This window comes from Notechis scutatus, chromosome 3 (genome assembly GCF_049901735.1).
Source record: "Notechis scutatus isolate UNSWTSFEM ecotype Mainland chromosome 3, rNotScu1.2, whole genome shotgun sequence".
Classification (NCBI taxonomy): Eukaryota; Metazoa; Chordata; class Lepidosauria; order Squamata; family Elapidae; genus Notechis; species Notechis scutatus.
In genome coordinates this window covers 73595745-73619124 of record NC_142011.1, presented here as the reverse complement: position 1 = coordinate 73619124, position 23380 = coordinate 73595745, and the positions used below count along the sequence as shown (strand labels likewise).

Below are 23380 nucleotides of genomic sequence, written 5' to 3'. Positions count from 1 at the left end.
GAAAGGGGGAGTTATAGAGATAAGAGGTGGGATGTTATGTCTAGAGGGCATTCTTTCCTGTGGGAATAGAGAAGGTGCATGCAGCTGGAGGATGCTCCTGAGATGTCAAACCTGGTTTCAGATTCAGTTACAAATGTTTTGTTTAATGGCTGAATTCTCTTCTTTTAGGCTTCAGAAACAAAAGTCAAGCTTTATGTTGGATGGAGGTATTTGCATATATTGTGCAAATCATACAGCTATCTGCAAGGGATAGTGGTGAAAAATGATCAAATGTGCACAATGACATCACCATGCAATTTCTGTCTTTTGTCAGCCATTAGAATGGCTAAGGATAACATATCCACAATTTGGGATCATGGTGTGCATTTACCATTTTGGCCTCATCACAGTTGCTGCCATTTTGTACAGAGCCAAAGTTTTTCTTTCATAAGATACTTCTGCAAGGGCAATAAATACACATTTGCCCTTTCAAGATTCTTTTTCCTTTCTGCTTTCAGGATTAAGATTGGTTACCTTACACGTGTTCCCTCTCTACCCTTGAAACATGCATCTTTCACCAGAATCTAATTCCCTAATCGCTGACCTTAATTGAACATATTTCAAATAATTGAGATGCTGCCACTGACCACAATGAGATCACAGCACAAACATAAATGTGTTGACACTAAGCCCCATGAGTTCAACAAAACTTAATCCAAGTGAGTGGATTATGCTCACTTAGCACTATGCAGCTCTTTAACAGAATAACAGTTGTAAGAGACTTCGAAGGTCTTCTAGTCCAACCTCTTGCTTAAGCAGGAAACCCTATACCATTTCAGACAAATGATTGTCCAATCTTTTCTTAAAAACCTCCACTGTTGGAGCATTTACAACTTCTGGAGCCAAGTCGTTCCACTGATCAATTGTTCTATCTGTCAGGAAATTTCTTCTTAGTTCTAGGTTGGTTCTTTCCTTGATTAGAGTCTATCCATTGCTTCTTGCTTTGCTTTGGTGAATTGATCCCCCTCTTCTTTGTGGCAACCCCTTAAATATTGGAATATTGGTATCATGTCACCTATGATGGTGTCATATACTATATATAATATATGATATATAAATGACACCATGCTATCATTTAAATTCATTCCAATAATGTACTTCCAAGTGCACAAACACATTGCAAAGATGGAAGATGCTACTCAAGGCTGACTGTAAATAAAGTCCAATATTTGTCTTCCTGAACTCAAACATTCCTTTCATGCACAGAAGAAAGCCAAACTATGCTCCATTCTGTCTTCTTTCCTGCACAACACTCTCGTATTATAGAAATATGCTGATCCTTTCTCCAGAGCTACAAGCAACAATGTCCATATTTAGCACTCAGTTTTCTGACATCGAAGTAGCATCTCTACTGTAAAGCAATGAAATTAAGACATATAATCAGTGTTTTTAATACCTCTTATTGGTATTAAATCAGAGGTGGTATTCAGCAGGTCTGACCAGTTCTGGAGAACCGGGAGCAGAAATTTTGAGTATTTCGAATACCACCTCTGACTGGCCTGCCCCATCTATTCCCAGATCAGCTGGGTCTTCTTTTGTTGCCCTACAAAGGAGAACGGAGCTGGAAATCAGGTTAGTGGGGTGGGGAGGGAATGGGGATTTTACCGCATCCTTCCACTGCCACACCCACCAAGCCACGCCCACCAAGCCATGCCTCACCATCAATCCACATTATGCCCACCAAGCCACGCCCACCAAGCCACGCCTACCAAGCCATGCCTCACCATCAAGTCACATTATGCCTACCAAGCCACACCCACAGTACCGGTAGTATTAAATTTTGAATCCCACCACTGTCTCACTTAGCAACATAAATTTGGGGCTCAACTGTGGTCGTAAGTCAAGGACTACCTGTACAGTCTCAGGAATAGCAAAAGAAAATGGGGGGCTTGAGGCTCAACTGCACAACTTCGCTCCCCAAAATATGATGGGCCCAGGTTGAAAGGCAGATGTGCACATAAGTTTCACAATAAGGTTCGCAATTATTAAACAATTTTTTGAAAGACTATACTGGAAGTTACTGCTACTACCCAGCACATCCAATAATTTCCTGCAGATGAGTAGCATAGATTTCCTGCCAAAATTAATCCACAAATACACACAATGAAGACAGCTCAGGTCATAGCAAAAGTCAAACTAATTAATTTACTCTCTGAGGTCCCTTCCCTTTCAATATGCAGCATTTAGCTGTATGGTGAAGCCTCGTGTTCCATGGACTTGCATGTAAATACACTGCATTTTTAAAATCTGCTCAAATTCACAAATAAATCATCAACCAAAACTTGAATAAAACATAGATGGCAAACAATATGAAAAATGGGTTTCCTGTTTTGAGGAAAATGGAAAAGAAGAAACTCAAGATGCCTTGTTGTTATAACTGGAGGGAAACTTACATGAGCTGAAGTAAGTAAAGCAAGTAAAATTATTATTCTGCCCAGAAATTTTAACCCTTTAACCTTATATGAGCCATGTCAGTCTAGGTGGACAAGCTCTTTAGAATCAAAACTAACTAGATGGCTTCCCACTAACCACTATGACATCCATGGAATATCTAAAAGCCAAAGAAAGTACAGAAGAATGTATTGATTCATATAGTAATAATTCTGTGCAATCCCAAATCTCACATCTACATGTATATCACTGTGCAAGAATTAAGCCAAGAATTATGTATGAATGTTGTAAGCCACAATATGGCTTCCAAGTAATAAACAAAATAAAAACAAATGTTTGTGAGAGAAGTATCTGTATGAAGGAGGAGAGTGAATACATATCAAATCTTGCTCATTACAGATAGTCCTCAACTTATGCCTGGTTATTAAGTGACTATTTGAAGTTACAACAGACTTCCCCTGGACTATTTACAACCCAGATTCAAAGCTGGGGGCTGCTGCAACCAGCGGTCACATGATTACATTTTGGGTGCTTGGCAACTGGCCCACATTTATGCCCTTTGCATGGTCCCATGATCACATGACCATGATTTACAATTTTTTTCTGGAATGTGGCATTTATTTCTGGTTTCCAGCAAAAACATCCATTGTGGAAAATGAATTTGTTTAATGATTGTGGCATTTGCTTAATGCTCCAGTGATTCATTTAGCAAACACTGCAAAAAAGGAAGTCAAATTTGTTGTGGTTATGTAGCAAACTGCTGAATGACCGGTACAACTTACAACCATAATTCTGGGCTCAATTACAGTGATTAGTTGAGGACTATGGTATTATGTAGTGTGAGGTACAGTTAAAACAAACATCAGATTCTATTTTCTTTGTCTAGTTTATCTTTCTAAGAGTAATTTAATGGCCTCCTTAAATCTAACAATATATGACTATGGAAGTTAAAAACTGATTCACTATTGTTCTTATATAATTTAATAAACAACTTTCAGAAAACTGTTTACCTGAAAACATGCCTCAGCTCTGTAAGCTCTTTTTCTTTGATTAACAGATCATCTTCTAATCTTTCAATGATTATAGCATATGATTCACTAATTTTTTTCTTCCACTCATCTATAGTTAAAAAGAGAAAGGAATATAAATCTTGACTGAAATACAGTTATCTGAAATCATGAAATTATGTCAAAAATCCCTGATTGATATCCTTTAAATATATATCCCTTTTCTCTTCCAGGTCAAAAATACGTATAAATATTTATTTACTCAAATAATTATATTTGAGAAATAAATAATTTAATTATATAATAGACCATTATAGTTTATATAAATACTGAAAGTACAAAGCATAATTCTTTTTAAATTTGTACTTTTATAAAATCTCAGCTAAATCAGTATAATCCTCATATTTATTTACTCAAATAATTGTAGTTGAGAAATAAATAATTTAATGATATAATAATAGATCATTATAAGTTTATATAAATACTGAAAGCACAAACCATAAATTTTTGAAAATTTCTGGTTTTTTTTTATAGCTTGACTTTTATAAAATCTCAGCTAAATCAGTATTATTCTGACTCTGCTATCCTTTCAGCTGAAAGGAAAGCCTGTTTCTGAGTTATGCCATTCTTCATTTATAATATCAACAATAAATATTTGGCATTTGAACCAAGGAGCAAATTAAACTGAATAATTGATAATGCAGTTGTATTTATTTTTTTTAAAAAAGCAAAAGAAATTACCAGTACAAGTTTGCGTTGGTCTAGATTTATAATTTCCCATTTATCCAATGTTTCTTCTTTGTTTCAAGAACCCTCTTGTGCTAAGTAATATGACTCCTTTTGAAGATCACTGACAATCCCACTAAGAAAAAAAAACTTTGATAGTCTTGTGCCTAAAAATAAACTGTGTCCCAAACAGAATGTCATGCAACAATGGCACAGAGGAAAGCAGGGAATCAAGTATCAAACAAAACAATAAAAAGGTATTTATATGTGCTGATAAAATAAACTGCTGTTGAAATTACTGTCTTTATTTCTCTATTAAATGCATACATCTGCCAATATGAATCAGCTTCTAATCAGAAATGGAAATGTATGGCTAAACAGATTTCACAAACTCAGTACACAAAGTAAGCCAGGAGGCGATAATTTTCAGGCTCAATGGTTCTAACTTTTTTTTTTAATGAGTTTCCAAAAATTTAGCAAAGGAAGTCAAGTGCATAGCAAAGGCTTCAGTGGAGAGAGAAAAATACACTAATCTTTGAACAATAAAGTATTTGCTCAGCATTATCTCATGAAATAATGTAATAATGGTAATAACTAATCTATGCTTGGGTTTTCTCTAACCATTGTTTTTTAACCACCTAATTTCAAAGGCGAAAGTTTTAATTGCTTCTATCCTCACATTATTAGAAGTCAGAAAACCTTATTCTACTGAGAATTGCCAAGAGATGTATCAATACAGTTTCTCATTAATCTGACATAAACACTTTTGATAGTAACATTATGAATGTGGGCGGGGTGTTTGCAGGGAGTGAATTTAACTGAACAGTGTATTTAACAATTAGTGAAATTAATTAATTAGGCTGATTGTTGCTTAGAATAATTACTTGGCTGGAGAGATTATTGTGATTTATTAATTGGTGTGATATTGGCTATATTGATTACCCAAAATTGTTTTATTAAGCAATTTAATCAACGTACTATCTCAACAAACCCACCATGCCAGTAAAAAAATCCAATACCAAACCACAACCTAAAGAGGAAAAAAATCCCCACCAATGAACCACAAGACTCCTGCACATGCTTTATATGCTTTGTAACTCTAAAGGTTAATGAAAATTCCATCAAATGTTCTCTATGTGAAAAATATGCTCATCATGACTGCCTGGAATTACCCAAGCAAATGACTCAATTCCTAGAAACATCCAATTATGCATTTCCATTTTTCTTCCCACCATGTAAACCCAAACTGGACAAACAAAGCCCTGTTTGAAAGAGTTGACTCCATAGAAACACGAATATCATCCCTTGACACCATAGTAGCATCCCTGGACACTTTAAATGAAAGATTAACTAACTTTGAAAAAAAGAAGAAGATGCAACACAAAAACCTGAACATCCAATAGCTACAAACCAACAACTGCAACCTAATCCAATAGCTACAAACCAACAACTGCAACCTAATCCACAAAAAAACCATAAATCCAACAAATAATGATATCCCAATCCTCATCAGAGAGCTGTCGAGCGCGAACGAAAGCATCCTAATGCCATCTTATTTGGTCTAGAGGACATCAATAACAATGATGATATCACAATTGTCCACAACATCATCAGTGACTATCAAGCATCAACCATCTCCCCTGATGAAATACTTGACATTTCCTGCATTGGCCGAGAGCTTAAAAACAGAGACGGCTCTGTGGCCCCACGCTTCTGCAGAGTCATTTGCAAAAATGAATTAAGCAAATGTAAATTCATTTATACTATAAATTCACTTGCCAAAAACAACGCCAACCATAAAAACCTCCAATCTCATCCTGACCTAACCTTACAGCAATGTGCCCATTCTCGTATACTACGCACAGAACTCAAAAATCATCTAGGCAATGGAGAGAAGGACCTGTACATTGATTACCATGCAGATTGTATCAAAAGAAAGTCACACAACCCACAACTCAGCATCCAACCTGACTTCAACCAATCCACCATTACCCAAGACTAGGTACGCATGCCCCCAACTACCTCAATTCAAACTACAACTGGCCTTAAATGCAAGCTACTCAATGCAAGAAGCCTTGTAAATAAAATACCTGAATTTCTCCTCTTACTCAATATGGCTAAATTTGACATCATATTTGTCCATGAAACATGGCTCAACGCATCTCTCCCTGACTCCATTACCTCAGTAAGAGACTATCATGTTTACTGATCCAATCGTGAAATCCGTAGAGGAGGTGGTGTTGCTATCTTCTATAAAAAGTCCTTACATCTAAAAAACATCCAAGTTACCAAGAGCTTGCTCTTCCTGAGACCATTATCTGTGAACTGACCTTAAATATCACAATTCGGTTCTCACTATGTTACAGGGCCAGTGATTATGACATTGAACATGTAAACAAGCTAAATACACTACTAACATGGGCAGCATCCTGCCCACACGCTTTTATCTTTCTTGGTGACTTCAATCTACCTCATATTAACTGGACCCTAAATGAATGTACAACTGAACCCATACATGCAACCTTCTACAATGCTGTAACAAATCCGGGACTGGAACAACTAGTAACCAACAATACGAGGCTTAACAACTGCCTCGATATCATCTTCTGCAATAGTTTGAACTCAATTTACAGAATACAAATTAAAGAACCCTTTTCCAACAGTGACCACAACATGATTGACTTTTGTCTCAACATTCGTCCACACAAAAATCATCATAACGGCAGAATCCCCAATTATAACTTCAGAAAAGGCAACTATGATCTTATAGTCAACTATCTCTCTTCCCTTGATTGGCAATTTCTATTCACTGGATGTAATACTGTTGAAGACCATTACAATATCTTCTTACTAGAAATCAAAAGAGCCATCAAACTATATGTACCAATAACAACTCCCAAAACCAGGAAAAACAGATTACCCAAAACAATAAGAAAGCTTCAATCCAAAAAGAGATCACTTTGGCGAAAAAACAAATATGGTCACGTTGCCAACTTCAAAAACCATACAAGAATCTATGCCATCAGATGAAAACTGAATGCATTAATTATCACATTAAACAAGAGGAAAACCTTCTACGCACAAATTTCACCCGTGCTTTCTACAATTTTGTAAACAACAAACTAAAAGACTCAAGGTCCATCCCACCCCTGAAAGGACCTAATGGCAAAGACTGCAATGATGACACCATCAAAGCAAACCTCTTTAACACTTGTAAGTGGATCATAAGCTTCCTAACAGACAGGAAGCAGCAGGTGAAGCTAGGCAGAATCACATCCGATACCTGTACAATCAGCACAGGGCCCCACCAAGGCTGTGTGCTATCTCCACTTCTCTTCTCCCTATATACCAATGACTGCATCTCAAATGATCCATCTGTTAAAATACTGAAGTTTGCTGAGGACACAACAGTGATTGGTCTCATTCGAGACAACGATGAATCCACATACAGACAGGAGGTTATACAATTTGCTTCATGGTATAACTGGAACAATCTGGAATTGAACACACTCAAAACCATAGAAATGGTGGTAGACTTTAGAAAAAACCCTCCCATACTACCACCTCTTACAATACTAGACAACACAGTATCAACAGTAGAGACCTTCAAATTTCTAGGTTCTACTATATCACATGACCTAAAATGGACAGGTAACATCAAAAACATCATCAAAAAAGCACAACAAAGAATGTTTTTTCTGCGCCAACTCAAAGCTCAAACTGCCCAAGGAGCTGCTGATACAGTTCTACAGAGGAATTATTGAGTCTATCATCTGCACCTCTATAACTGTCTGGTTTGGTTCTGCAACCCAACAGGACAGACACAGACTTCAAAGGATAATTAGGACTGCAGAAAAAACAATTACTACCCAACTGCCTTCAATTGAGGACCTGTATACTGCACAAGTCAAAAAGAGGGCTGTGAAAATATTTACAGACCCCTCACATTCCGGACATAAACTGTTTCAACTCCTTCCCTCAAAATGATGCTACAGAGCACTGCACACCAGAAAAATTATACACAAGAACAGTTTTTTCCCGAAAGCCATCACTCTGCTAAACAAATAATTCCCTCAACACTGTTCAACTATTTACAAAGTGTACACTACTATTACTGTTAATCTTCTCACCACTCCTTATCACCCATCCCCTCCCACTTGACTGTTTCCTAGTATGATTTGATTGTTGATTGTACCCTATGACTATCATTAAGTGTTGTACATTATGATTCTTGACTCTTAACGAATGTACCTTTTCTTTATGTATACTGAGAGTATTTACACCAAGACAAATTCCTTGTGTGTCCAATCACACTTGGCCAATGAAGTATTCTATTCTATTCTATTCTATTCTATTCTATTCTATTCTATTCTATTCTATTCTATTCTATTCTATTCTATTCTATTCTATTCTATTCTATTCTATTCTATTCTATTCTATTCTATTCTATTCTATTCTATTCTATTCTTTGGCTCAGTATTTGTAAACAGCAATGGATCAAGCCCAGTACTTCCTAGTCGAACCACAGACAACTATAATGATCTAATACATATCGATTTTACAGAAGACATTATTGAAAAAGCACCACACAATCTAAAATCATCCCTATCTATTGGACCAGATGGAATATGTGCCTACTTCTTAATAAAGCTATCCACTGCTATAGCTGAACCTTTAAGCATAATCTTTGAAAAATCTTTCAGGGCCAGCTCCTTGCCAAAACTATGGTCACAAGCCATGGCCATCCCCTTCTTCAAAAAGGGAGACCCCGCCTAGTTGAAAATTACAGACCAATCTCCTTATGCTGCGTTACCTGTAAAGTCATGGAATCAATTATTAATCAATCCATTATCCTCCACTTAGAGACAAACAACCTACTCTCTAATAAACAATTTGGTTTCAGAAAAAAACTATCCTGTAATCTGCAACTCTTACACTGCAAAAACATATGGACTATACCAGGGATCCCCAACCTTTTTTTTTAAAAAAAAAAAAACCAAAACCTACCCCCCCCCCCCCACCCCCCCCCCCCCCCCCCCCCCCCCCTGGACTATACAACTCGATCAGGGCAAAGCAATAAATACAATCTACATAGACTTCTGTAAAGCCTTTGATTCAGTGGTACACGACAAACTACTACTGAAACTAAAATCTTATGGTACCTCTGGAAACCTACATAACTGGATAGAAGCATTTCTGTCAAACAGACAACAAATGGTCAAAATTGGGAGCCTCCTATCAAATTCTGTATCTGTCAACAGTGCTGTACCCCAAGGCAGTATTTTAGGATCAACTCTCTTCATACTCTACATAAATGACCTCTGTGATCATATTAAGAGCAACTGTGTTCTCTTCGCTGATGTTGTAAAGCTATTCAACACCACAGACAATACTACTACTCTCCAAAAAGACCTTGACTATGTATCAGAATGGTCAATCAAATGGCAACTTCAAATCTCAACAAATAAATGCTCTGTCTTACATATTGACAGAAAAAAATCAGAAAATAAAATACAAGCCAAGTCAAGTCAAGACCTTGTTGAGGATCCAAACTTTGTCAAGGACCTTGGAGTACTCATCTCAAATGATCTAAGTGCTAGAGCCCACTGTAACTATATAGTCAAAAACGCATCAAGAGTTGTTAATCTAATCGTACGTAGCTTCTTCTCTGGTAATATCACACAACTAACTAGAGCATACAAAACATTCGCTAGACCTATGCTTGAATACAGCTCATCAGTCTGGAACCCATATCATGTATCTGATATTAACACAATTGAAAAAGTCCAGAAATATTTCACAAGAAGAGTTCTCCACTCATCTAGTCATTGTAGAATACCTTATGCCACCAGACTTGAAACTCTAGACCTAGAAAACCTAGAACTATGCCGCCTCCGGTCCGATCTAAATATAGTATATAAAATTATACATTGCAATGTCCTACCAGTCAATGAATACCTCAGCTTCAATCACAACAATACAAGAACACACAATAGATACAAACTCAAGGTAAACCACACCAAACTTGATTGCAGGAAATATGACTTCAGCAACAGAGTGGTCAATGTCTGGAATACTCTACCTGACTCTGTGGTTTCTTCCCCAAACCCCAAAAACTTTAACCTTAGACTGTCTACTATTGACCTCATCCCCTTCCTAAGAGGCCTGTAGGGAGCGTGCATAAGCGTACCAATTGTGCCTACTGTCCCTGTCCTATTGTTTCTTTTTATTTTTCTTATAAGTATCTATCCCATGTATTCAAAACTATGTTTATTCTTATACCTGTATCTTGTAAGTGATTGACAAATCAAATAAATACTAAATACTAGTGTTTTTTTTTTAAATGAAGACAGCCACAATAGTGCAATCAAAGCTCAGCCCTTTAAAAAAAAATCTGTGTCAATCACACAGATTGTGTCCTGGGTGTTGACCACACAGATTGTGTCCTGGGCACCATCATCACTTTTTGGGCCACACTCTGAGGCCAACCCTGAATAAGGATACTTTCATAAAATCATCAAATGTCAAAATATTAGCATATTCCTCCAGTCACTTTTCTAAATGAAATCTAACCTTCAATTTCCTCTGTCTGGTAAGGAGATTTAGCAAATCCTGATCAGACTTGATGCATCTTGTGAATATAAGACCAGGTTGCCCAGGCAATATAAGACCAGGTTGCCCAGCCAAATTCAAAGTAGACTACATGTGGAAAGACTGTGGTTGTATTTAGAGAAAAAAATTCAATTTTACTAACTTTGAAGCTAATTTTTCAGGCATTGCATTATGTTTTTCCTAAGTGAGAAACAGAGAGAGAGAGAGAGAGAGAGAGAGAGAGAGAGATCTTATCTACTTACTTTCTAACAAGATCTCCAGCTAAGAAGAATGTCAAGGTATGGAAAGGATGTTCTCAATATTATTGCCACTCTAGGGCATATGATGGAGAAGAGGGACAGATTTACGCAAGAGAAATTGGAAACATTCACAACCACTGCCTAACTCAGTGTTTCTCAAACTTGGCAATTTTAAGATGCATGGATTTCAACTCCTAGAATTCCCAGTCAGCATGTTTGGAAATGTCTAAGGAGATAGATTCTCAGTCATGCAGGTCATGGTTGTCCCAAAAGTGCTTTTTCAAAAGGAACTGGACTTTGTTTTTCCTTGAGGACATTTCACTTCTCATCCAATATTTTTTTTACTTCTGACTGAATGGTGGAGGGTGGAAGGATTTATATTCTTTGTAGTCATTTGCTTGTCAACAATTTTCTGAGAGTCATTGAGGCAACTTGAAGGTTTATTTGTGCTCTCAGGATCTCCTGAATAATGCAAATGGGTGTTTTAAGAGGTCAGAGGTGAAGAAGCTTCTTGAATGAGAAGCCAAATGTCCTCAAGAAAAAACAAAGTCCAGTTGCCTTTTAAAAAAGTACTTTTGGGTCATGTTTGCAAAATTGCTAAGACTGAGAAATATTGGCAACTTCTTCATAGGAACGTGCTGTATGATTTTTTTTCTGAAATTCTTTTCTCTGCAGATCCTGAGAATCCAGCCCATATTCAATTCCTTGGTGTTTTTTTTTTTTTGGCTAGCTTGCCTGCATCCCCCACCCCAAATACACATGTACCAATTCTGCTCTGTTTTTGCAATATTTCTCTTCTAATAAATAGACAGAAAACTCCAAGTCCTTTTTCCTCATTTCTGCTGTTAGTCAGACAAAGACTACTCCTGATTTCCAGTGTTAAGTACAATAGAATTATTACATGAAAGAAAAAAACCATATGTTGTATGATCAAGCATGCATCTCTCAGGAAAGAAGCCTTTTAAAGGTTAAACAAACCTCTTGTGTTTAAAAAAGGTAGTACAATCTCCAATCACACTGATTTCTGAGGGGAAAGAAAGGATAAATGAAAGCTTATTCTTGCTTGTGGCTAGCATTTGTCTTGATGTGGCCTCCCTGGGATAAAAACCAAGATACACTCTAACAAATATTTAGCCTTCTAACATTTGTTTAAATATCAAAACAGAATCTGCAACTTCCCCCTCCTCTGCTGTAATTCAAGGAATCAGTACTGTAAGAGGAAAAATTCATTTTTTCTTACTTTATCTAAAGTTTAAAAAAAAGCTTTGAATAACACAAAAAAGGGGGGATGAGACGAGAGGAGGGAAGGAAAGGGAAGATAAGAGAATTAATCTTTGCTATGGCTTTACATGACTATAATTATGTAGGTAATCAACTAAACAGATTGCCCACATCCCAATTGATTATTTGATTATTTCATAATGAATATTTTCCTTTTAAAGAACTGTTCTTTCTCATTTTTCCTCAATCTATTCTAATATGAAATACCCTTTGGTCACACTTCCTATCCTTACCTATTTCTCAATTTTGTTTATTAGTTCGATTATTTGCAAAACTTCATATGGTATAATTCAAAATACCCCCCAAAGGGGGGGGGGAATTGGGGAAATTACTTTATATATTTAACTGATTTCTATAGCCCTGCTACCTGGTGCATGATTCAGGTGGTATATACTATGAAGAACAGAATCATCCAGTAAAAACACAGGATTAAAAAAAAAACATTAAAAGGGCAATCTCAAAAACCAACACAATCTTATTGCTATTTTATGATTATCCAAATCATGGAAGTCTTTTTAATCCTTGATAAAATATAGAAGATAATACAAAGACCTACCAGCTCACTCTATGATACCTTTAGAAGATTTAAATAAAAAAGAAACATGAAGTCAGTACAAAGACATTATTTTTGTTTTGCTTTTATAAAATTTTACTACAAGCCCACCATATGTAGCAATGGATCTAAATTAGGCTAATGCAGTTAATTTTGGTACTAGATATGAACAGAATGTAATGAATTTTGTGCACCATATAACATGAACAATACTTTGGCTACCTCTAAAAGCTAGGAAAAAGTATGAATTATAAAGAAATTTTAAAAAATTAAGGATATATTCTTTTTTCATATTTGTGAATATACTGCCAACCTTTAATCTTCTCTTCCTATATGTGTGTTTAGCCATTTTCTTAGTCCAATATTCATTTATGAATCTTTCCTATAGCTATCTCTTATTTCATCCTAGAATATATAGATTAAATATTTAGCATGACGGGGTTAGAAAGCATTAACCTTGATAGTACCTTGGCATAGAAATGTTCGCCTCAGAAACACCAACCATGATAATATGAGCATAAAACATTATACCACTGCCAAATGAAAAAGTCCTTCAATCTTTAAGAGCACGTGTTTCACAAAATAAGCAAACCAGCATTTTAGTCAATTACTGCCCCCACAAAAAAAAGTAACATGTATTTTTATTATCCCCGTATAGTAGTTGCTTTCTAAACATTTGAAAGGGTGATAGAGTGGGAGAAGAAATGTAGCATATACTCAACACTGGTCTGTGTTACTAGGCAACTCGAAGAGCTATGAATTTAGCATCCAATGCTGGTCTATTTTCACTGATTGTATTAGTTTAATCAACAGATTAAAGTGTATTTGCATTGATACAACTGTTGTTAAGGCCAAGACCGTTGCCCCTGGCAACTGTTCCGATTTGCAATTCAGAATCCCAAGAACATTGCTAGTCATTAAATTTTTATAGTGGTTTTTTTTTCCCCCAACAGGGTATTTATTGACAAGTTAAATATGTATTGTCTATATTCAGATATTCAGAGACTTACGGCCTTTGATCCAAAGCTTTTTATATCATTCATTTGCATTATCTTTTGACAGGTATTTCTTTATTGAGCTCAGCATAACTCTATAGCAAGATCCACAGCAGATCTTTCTGGTCTTGCTGCTAATGATTGTTATTGAAGTAAATACATAGAACAACATTCTGAAGTGTTGTGAGTCGGCGGAATAACCTGAGGCAAACTCGGAGCGAACTTCAGCTGTTACTTTATTGAAACAATATAGGGTTGCCACGGCTGCGGCGCTAACAAGGCAGCCAGCTGGCGGACAACAGCTGATGCCATTTGACAGCTCCCTTTTATAGCCGGCTGTCAAATGGCATCAGCCAATAGGAACGGTCCGTGTTCCCGCTGGAAACACGGACCAGAGTGAAGACTTCGGCTTAGTCTATTCCGAACGCTACACTACTTTCCCCCAGAATAGAACATGCCTAGTCCTTTAGATAACTCGGGCGCTTGCGCAGGCGGCCAGATCTTCTAAGTCCCGACGAAGCTGCTGCTGGAAGGAACTTCTCTGCTTGCTGGGCAACTTCTGGTGCCAACGAAGCTGGCATCTCGGCTTCAGGTGTTTCTGGGCGAGGGACCAATGGCAGTTCAGGTAGGCTTGTGTTCTTGTCGGATCCGAGGGAAGTTTCTTTGGGCGCCGGCGGTTTCTCTGTTGCAGGAACGTCTTGAGGGCCATCTGCAAACGCACTCCAACGCCTTCTAAGCTGGTCGATATGGCGGTGCCAGATGTGCCCATCTTGCAGTAGGATCCTGTAAGACTTAGGACCAGTTACCGCCACAATTTGCCCAGGCATCCACAAAGGGTGTCCCGCATAGTTCCGAGCATAGACCTGGTCATTCTCAGAGAACTCCCTTGCCTGACTTTTTGACCCTAGGGGTGTGACTGGGGCATAATGCGGATGGAGTTTGTCTAGGGTGGTCCTCAGACATCTACCCATGAGAAGTTCAGCTGGAGACTTATTAGTGGTGGCACAGGGGGTTGTGTGCTGGGTCAGGAGGTACTTAGCGAGCCTAGAGTGCCAATCTATAGGCCCAAACCTTGCCAGGGCCTCATTGACTGATCTGACTGCCCTTTCAGCCAGGCCATTACTGGCAGGATGAAAAGGGGCTGTAAGTGCGTGCCTTATTCCTAGGTTGGCTAGGAAGACCTCAAACTCTCAGGAAGTAAACTGGGGGCCGTTATCAGACACGATGGTGTTGGGGAGGCCATGGGTAGCGAATATCCTTGATAGAGCCTTAGTGACAGCTTCGGAAGTTGTGGTGGTCATCAAGGTCAGTTCTACCCATTTAGAAAAAGAATCAACCATGCCCATGAATGGGGCCAGCCAGATCGATATGCACCCGGGACCAAGGGGCCACAGAATCTTCCCACCTGCCTGGAGTGGATGTGGGTGGAGCAGGTCTGGTAGCTTGGCATGGCTGACAAGCATTCACCCAACTTGTAATCTGAGTATCCATGCCAGGCCACCATACATAACTGCGGGCCAGGGCCTTCATCCTGACAATGCCGGGATGGCCCTCATGCAGGACCTTTAAAACTGAGTCTTGCAACTTGGAAGGGATAACTACCCTCGTTCCCCAAAGTAAACAGCCTTGCAAAGAAGATAGTTCTTGCTGGCGAATTTTGAAAGGCACGAATTCGGGGGCATAAGGAATTGCTGGCCACCCCCTTCTCACCCAGTCAAGAACTTGGGCGATTACCTTGTCCCTGGAAGAGTGGGCAGCGATATCGAGGGCAGTGATGGGGAGTTTGAGATTGTTGATCTGGAAAACAGCATTAGTTGGTGCAGGATCTTCCACAGGAACAGGCAGGGGGCAGCGACTAAGGATGATGAATCAGTGTATAGGAATAGGCAGCCAGAAATAAGGTCCACCTGATCATTCTTGGAGACAAAATCTGAGGAGCTTGTCTTTCGCCAGACAGAAGGCCTAACAGAGGCTTGTGATCCGTGATCAACTCGAAATAGTGTCCATATAGAAACTCATGGAATTTTTTGACAGAAGCAACTGCAGCCAAAGCCTCCTTGTCAATTTGGCTGTAATTGCACTCGGCTGGGGAAAAAGTTCTGGAGAAAAAGGCAATGGGTGCCTCAGAACCGTTAGGCAGTCTATGACTTAAAACAGCACCTATGCCAAAAGGAGAAGCATCTGCTGCTAAAACTAAAGGTAAATGTTCATTAAAATGTATCAGGACAGCATTGGATGTAAGTAATGATTTGACAGCATGGAAGGCATGGGCTTCCCTAGGTCCCCAGTGCCAGGGGGATTGCTTGTCCAAGAGTCTGTGCAGAGGCTCTGCAACGGAAACTTTATGAGGCAAGAATGAAGCGTAAAAGTTAAGAAGTCCTAAAAGGGCCTGGAGCTCAGTTTTGTTAGTTGGTGTGGGTGCCTCGTGAATAGCCCTTACTTTGGATTCGATTGGGTGAATACCAGAGGCGTCAATACTGCATCCCAAAAATTCTACCTGTGGGGTGGCAATAGTGCACTTGTCTTTCTTTAACTTAAGGCCATGCTGTCTGAAATGATCGAGGACTCCTCTGACTCTTTGCAGTAACTGAGGCTTGTCAGAGGCAGATATTAAAATGTCATCAAGGTACGGAACTATGCCCGGTAATCCTTGAAGAAGTCTTTCCATTAAGGATTGGAAAATTCCTGGGGCTACACTTACACCAAATTGGAGGCGCCTACATTTGAAAGTGCCCCTGTGCGTTACAATAGTTTGTAGTTCAGTGGCTGTGTCATCAACAGGGAACTGTTGATAGGCCTGTGACATGTCTAATTTAGTGAAAATGGTTCCTGGCTCAAAAGAATGTAGTAGGTGCTGGATAACAGGGACTGGATAGGCGCTGATTTGTAAATATTTGTTCAATGATGTCTTGTAATCCGCACAGATTCTAACACTCCCGTCTTTCTTCAGGGGTGTTACTATTGGGGTTTCCCATTTTGCGAAGTCCACAGGCTCTAATACACCTTGTTTAATTAATTTGTCAAGCTCCATGTCTAATTTGGGGTGGATTGCAAAAGGTACCCTTCAAGGCTTTAAATGGATTGGTACTGCCTGAGGGTCCAAGTTGAAAGATATTGGGGTTTCTGAATAACAGCCCAGCCCCTCGCTGAACACATCAGCATAGTCATTAAACAAGGTGTCCACATCAGCATTTGTAATAGAGTGGATTCCGCTTATATGGAGGCCAAGGGCAGGGAACCAGTCTAACCCCAACAGGCTAGGGAGGGCACCATCCACTACCACTAAAGGCAAGTGACCTTTAAAATTTTGAAATTGTACAAAAAACTTGCCTTTTCCGATGACTGGGATGGTTCTGCCTTGGTAGTCATGTAGGGTTAACTGGCAGCTGAGAAGCTTCTTCTTAGCCATTCTGGGAAGTAGTTGTTTTAAGGTGCTCCAGGAGATGATGGACAGTGCTGAGCCTGTGTCAACCTCCATCCTGCAAGGTTTTCCTTCTATAAAAACAAAAACACTAATTTTGTTAGAGCCTTTGTTAGTCAGCTTGGCTTGATAGCAGGTAAAACAGTCTTCAACTTGTTTTTGGAAATGTTGGGTTGTCTGAGGCTTTTGGGCAAAAGTCTTTCCTACTTGACAGATCCTGGCTAAATGACCCTTTCTTTGGCATTTTAGACAAATGGCATTCCTGAACTTGCAGGATGCCCTGAGGTGGTTTCCCCCACAGCTTAGACAAATGGGCTGATGCCGTGGAGGTAGATTGGGGTTTGGCCTGTTTTCCCCTTGACTGGTTTTTTTTTTTTTTTTTTTTTGCTGCCTGAGGCGATTTACATCATTAGCCTCTTCAGAGCCTTCTTCTGAGGAGGCTTCATCGTAATGCATGGCTGAGCTGCCCTGGCTAATTGGATTTCCCTGAATTTCTGCTGCTGAAAGTGCAGATAATTCAGCAGCTTGAGACTCTTCAATTGCTAAGTTAAGGGTTAAATCTCTTTTAGCCAATAGATGCCTTTGTAGCCTTAAATCCCTGACTCCACAAACTAGTTGGTCTAATAACATGTCTTCCAGATAGTCTCTAAACCCACAATGCAAGGCAGCTGTTCATAGGGCAGCCATGTACCCACTAATAGTCTCTCCCTCAGCCTGAATCCGTCTCCTAAAAGCATGATGCCTGGCTATTTGGGATGGCTTAGGGGAATAGTGGTTGGAAAGAATTTCCTGCAATTCTTCCCATGGAACAGTCTTAACTGAACATGGAGCCAATAATGTCGTAGCAGTGTCAAACACTGTGGCTCCGCAAAAACTTAGAAAGTAGGACTTTTTCCTATGGTCGGAAATATCAGCAAGGTGTATGGCATCTAGAAAACAGTCAAATCAGTTTCTGTAGGACTCCCATGTTTCCGCTGTCGGTCTGAAAGGTGGGAATGCAGGGTTCGAAGTCATCTCGACTCAGCGGTGCCATATCTTTTGAAGAAAGTTGAAATTTGCGCTCACGAATAGTGACAGTAGCTCTTAAAGTGATGTTCAGCTCAGTAGTGACTTCGGCTCTTTTTGTAGTGACTTTGCTCAGCGATTCTTTGCCCGGTTGCCTCTTATAGGGATCCCGCCCTCGTCGCCAGTGTTGTGAGTCAGCGGAATAACCTGAGGCAAACTTGGAGCGAACTTCAGCTGTTACTTTATTGAAACAATAAAGGGTTGCCACAGCTGCCACGCTAACAAGGCAGCCAGCTGGCGGACAGCAGCTGATGCTGTTTGACAGCTCCCTTTTATAGCCGGCTGTCAAACGGCATCAGCCAATAGGAACGGTCCATGTTCCCGCTGGAAACACGGACCAGAGTGAAGACTTCGGCTTAGTCTATTCCGAATGCTACATGAAGTACACTTGTTGAATATGTTGACAAGCTTACAAACAGCTAGAGAACAATATGATCTATTGAATATAGCAATATCTTGAATTTTTCTCAAATTAATGTTAATACCAAGGAAATGCTTTATAATCTTTTCTAGGATACTTCTATTCTGAAAAACATGACAGAAGGTCTATAAAATAACAAATGATATAGCAAATGTAAAACCAAACCAAACCACCAATATCTAGGTCTGGGACCATCAAATGAAATGCAGCCCTAATGTAAATATTCATTCAACCGTTAATTTAACATGTAATGTAATATTAAGTTGTGATAATGGTAATCAGATAAAGATGTGAGCACGATAACTGCTTTTTGTTGTTGTTTTGCTTTGTTTTATATTTATCATCAAGGATAGCATTTATTCACAATAAAGGAAAATAAAATCTAAAATCAGAATGTGTTTTTTATTCTGCCTCCATATCTGCATCTTTTACCACAGGTTTTTTCCCAATATCTCATTAGTCACAACTGGATAATGACTGGTAAACCAGAGGGGCTTGGTCTACTTTGACAATGAAATTGATTCGTCAAAGGAGAAGAGAAAGAAAGCCACATAATTATTTTGGATAGATTCACAGGCAGTTTGCAAGCAGTCCTTTTGCCTATTGTTCAAAAATCTTCTCAATAATCATTTAATGCACTTTAATTAAAAATAGGCAATTTTCTAACAAATATTAAACAGTATCATTTGGTCTGATAACTTCAAAAAAGGAGCTCACATATCCTTCTTCGATACATTTTTAAAAGTTTCACTGGTTGCTGAAAATATATAGCTGGGAGATCTAATTTTATAAACAAGCCAAATTTAAAACCTCTTTTTGATTTTCATTCTGGGTAAGCAATGCTTAACACAGCTTTAGCCAAAGCTGGGAGATAATTAGATTTTTTAGCACTGAGACTATATCAGTTGTATGTAAAGGATATGACATTTTCCTCTATTTTCAGGTTATCCTCATTACAATCTACAGTAATATATCAAGGATCATAATACTGAAAGATATTTTAAATACAAGAGATCAAGACATTATATAACTAAATAGGTGTTGCCTTGTCAAGGTGATGGAAAATAAAAATAAATATGCAAAATCCCCTTCTGTTATTTGTATTACTACTCTATAAGAATGGCATTTGCATGAGATTTGTTTTCCACATGGTATCCACCAAACTTATAGAAACTGTTTACTGATGTTGAAAAAAGGAGAATGGAACAAGAAGTTATTTTGTTGTTGTATTTATACTTATATATTCAAATCAACTGATTTTTTTAAAATAATATTCAACTTAGTTTCAGCATTTTCCAAGTTCTCTTTAGCTCCCTCAGTGGCTGTACTTATAGTTTATTTTTCTCTTCTTTTAATACATCTTCAAAATTCCCAATTTCTTCTTAAAGAATTTACTAAAACAAGCTAAACTTTTTGTCCAACTATGTACAATTAATTTCCAGCATGCCTAAATGTCTATTTCGTAGATCATGTTCTAAAACCATTCAGGAAAATCCATGTTTATTTCATGGCACATATAAAGTTATTAAATAAAGGAGCCTGGCATGAATACAACGTTCAGTTTGATTGTATGTAAATCTGAAATCATCTATATAATAATGCTTCATAAAAATGGGACCAATCTTCCATATGTATCTTCTGGATGTAAATGTAAATACTTAGATAATCAAATCATTACTTCGTGAGGACGTCAATGATGACAAAAGATATTTCCTAAGGTTATCCTTAGTTTGACTGCATAATCTGATTTTTATATTATGGCACAACGTCATATGTGGTTCACATATGCCGTGGTTTCTTCATTAATTGGAGAGAGGTATGAGCAGACTTTTCTGGAAAAAAATGTATCATAGACAACCCCAAGTTGTTTTATAATAGCTTTCTGTTGCTTCAGTTGATAGCAGCACCTGTTCAACATTGTCTGTATGTAATAACAACAACAACAACAACAACAACAATAATAATAATAATAATAACAGCGATGATGATGATGATGATGATGATGATGATGATGTTGATAAGAATTTGGACCTGTTTAGAACAGGGGATCATGGGGGAATTCCAGGAGTGTAGGATAACCTGGTTAGTTAAAGATCTCAGAAATCATTAGTGATAAATGATTTGGGTACTTTCACCATGCAAACTGCATGAATATGTTCATGTGGTCACCAGGAGATGGGATCAATTCAATTTACTTTATCACATCTGCATAGTGTTAGGCAGGGGAATTTGTTGACTCAACACTGGAAAAGATGAATTCAGCCTTGTTCACTTAAGTGGTAAGGCAGAAACAACCCACCATTACTAGCAACAATCAACACAGCGTCGAAATGATGGACCAATGGGATGGCATCTTTAGAAGTGGTGTCTTTAGAAGATGTTACAAACTTATGAATTTTGCAGCTGAATCCCAACAAAAGGCTTGCCTCAACAGTTTTACCATACAAAATGTATGTAATCCCAGTAGTGGAATTCAAATTTTTTTATTACCAGTTCTGTGGGCATGGCTTGGTGGGCGTGGTGTTGCTTGGTGGGCATGATTTGGTGGGCATGGCAGGGGAAGGATATTGTAAAATCCCCATTCTGTCCCCACCCCACTAATCTGATTTCCTCCTCTGTTCTCCTGTGCAGGGCAACAAAAGAAGGCCCAGATGATCAGCTGGGACCTCCTGGCAGAGAATTGATGGGGCAGTGCCAGTCAGGTGACATTTCGAACTACTCAAAATTTCCGCTACTGGTTCTCTGAACTACTCAAAATTTCCACTACCAGTTCTCCAGAACTGGACAGAACCTGCTGAATACCACCTCTGAACAAAACCCTCCTTCCTCTTGCCCTAAATATTTATTTGTTTTTGTAGATATTAATATTCTCCTTGTAAAGTTAACTACTGGGGGCAGAACAAGAGTGTGAATTAAAGAGGCATAAAGGAAATCCAAAGATGAGATGAACCCTAACCCTGAAGTGTGATTTAAGAAACTTCCTCTGGCTAAATAAAACTGCTGTGTTTACAAAACGTCTATACTGTGGAGAAGCATGTTAAATGATCAGAGTGAAAATAATGTTGAACACAGCAAAAATACTTGCAAACACTTTTAACCCATTCTATAACTTCATGCACAGCCCAAAACAACTATAACAACAGTGAGGGACCAAGGTTGTATCTACAGCAGTTGTTGCGATCACAGAAATGGCTCCAAATGTATCCTGGTAGATATGGAATTAGATAAGCAGTATGGAATTAGTATCAAAACATTCATGGATAAAATCTCTTTATGTTTTTATGAATGAATTCATTTTTAAAATGGTGACCAGATTGTTGGGGGTAGAGGGAGGAGAATGGTTGTATTAATTCTGAATATGTCTGAGACACTCTTTTTTTATATAAAAATGTATTTGGGTTTTCACAAAACATAATACAAGTAAAATTTCTTTTATTTTTTGAGAATAGCATGGTCTCGGGTTATCACTTCTCCATACAGACACAAATTCAATTTCATATTCATCTTTGTGTTGTTCTATTCCATATCTTATTACTATTTTAACATTTTCTCAATAATTTTTCCCTTCCCTTTGTTTTCTCAATCTTACTTTTCATTATCTCATTCCTTTCTAAATTCATATATATATATGCATGCGGACGAACACAATACAGAAGCCTGATGATGGCAGATGAGATTCTGCTGAAACGTTGCTACAACTTTAAAAGCACAACTACAATGACGTGGGAAAATACCGAACAAAGCTGAATACCATACATGTAAGTACCCTGAAAACTTAAGAGTATATATATATATATATATATATATATATATATATATATATATATGTATATGTATATGTATATGTATATGTATATGTATATGTATATGTATATGTATGTCAGCCGAAGACACAAGCCTGAAGATGATGCATGAGACTTCATCGAAACGTCGCCTAGATACTTCCAATTTTACACGGGAGAAAACCCGAATAACCAAAGATACACACACACACACACACACACACACACACATATAATTTCTAAGCTTCAATACCTTGCTAGTCATCATATTTATACTTTTGTCTGTCCTGTTTCAATTTCATATTTTCTTTTCTCATTAAACAAAATTTTTCCCTGTAGTTACTAATTGGAGTATGACATGTTTTGTATCTTTTAATTTTTATCCATTCAGCTCTTATTTAAACTTCAATTTATGCCTGTACAATTATAACATTCAATATAACACATAACTTCCAGTTGAATTCTGCTTGGTACATTCTTAAAATATGCACTTTCTTAAAGAGAAAATATAGATATAACAATAATAAATAAAGTACTTATTCTATTCCAATTCAGCTCTATCATTAATGTTAATTATAATCTTTGACATCTTTAACATTTCTTTTCAATAGGATATCATACTTCTAGGAAAACTTATAATATTTCCATAATTTTTCCCTGTTTCTTTCATATTCCTCTTCACTTAAATTTTTATCACACATTTATAATAATTAAAATGTTCCCCTCCTTTCCTAATTTCATTCTCTTACTCTCTTTATTTCATTTATTTATTAAAAATTCCATTACATTACAATGAGTCTATCATTTTAATCACACTTGTTTCATATTCTCAAAGTTCATTTCTATTT

The 23380-nt window shown here is 37.8% G+C and overlaps 1 protein-coding gene across 2 annotated transcripts in view; it reads right to left on the bottom strand.

Moving 5' to 3' along the window:
- Positions 1-23380, bottom strand: part of LOC113419771 (serine/threonine-protein kinase TNNI3K) — a 263727-nt gene that overhangs the window by 221536 nt on the left and 18811 nt on the right. Inside the window, exons 1-2 of one of the 2 annotated variants that reach the window (XM_026679341.2) lie at positions 4179-4290; positions 3441-3549 (exon numbers count right to left, since the gene is read on the bottom strand). In XM_026679341.2, coding sequence (XP_026535126.1) covers positions 3441-3549; positions 4179-4218 — 149 coding nt within the window. In that variant the 5' untranslated portion in view covers positions 4219-4290. Of the gene's footprint in view, positions 1-3440; positions 3550-4178; positions 4291-23380 lie in introns of those variants that run through there. The other variant, XM_087960477.1, reaches the window with a different exon arrangement.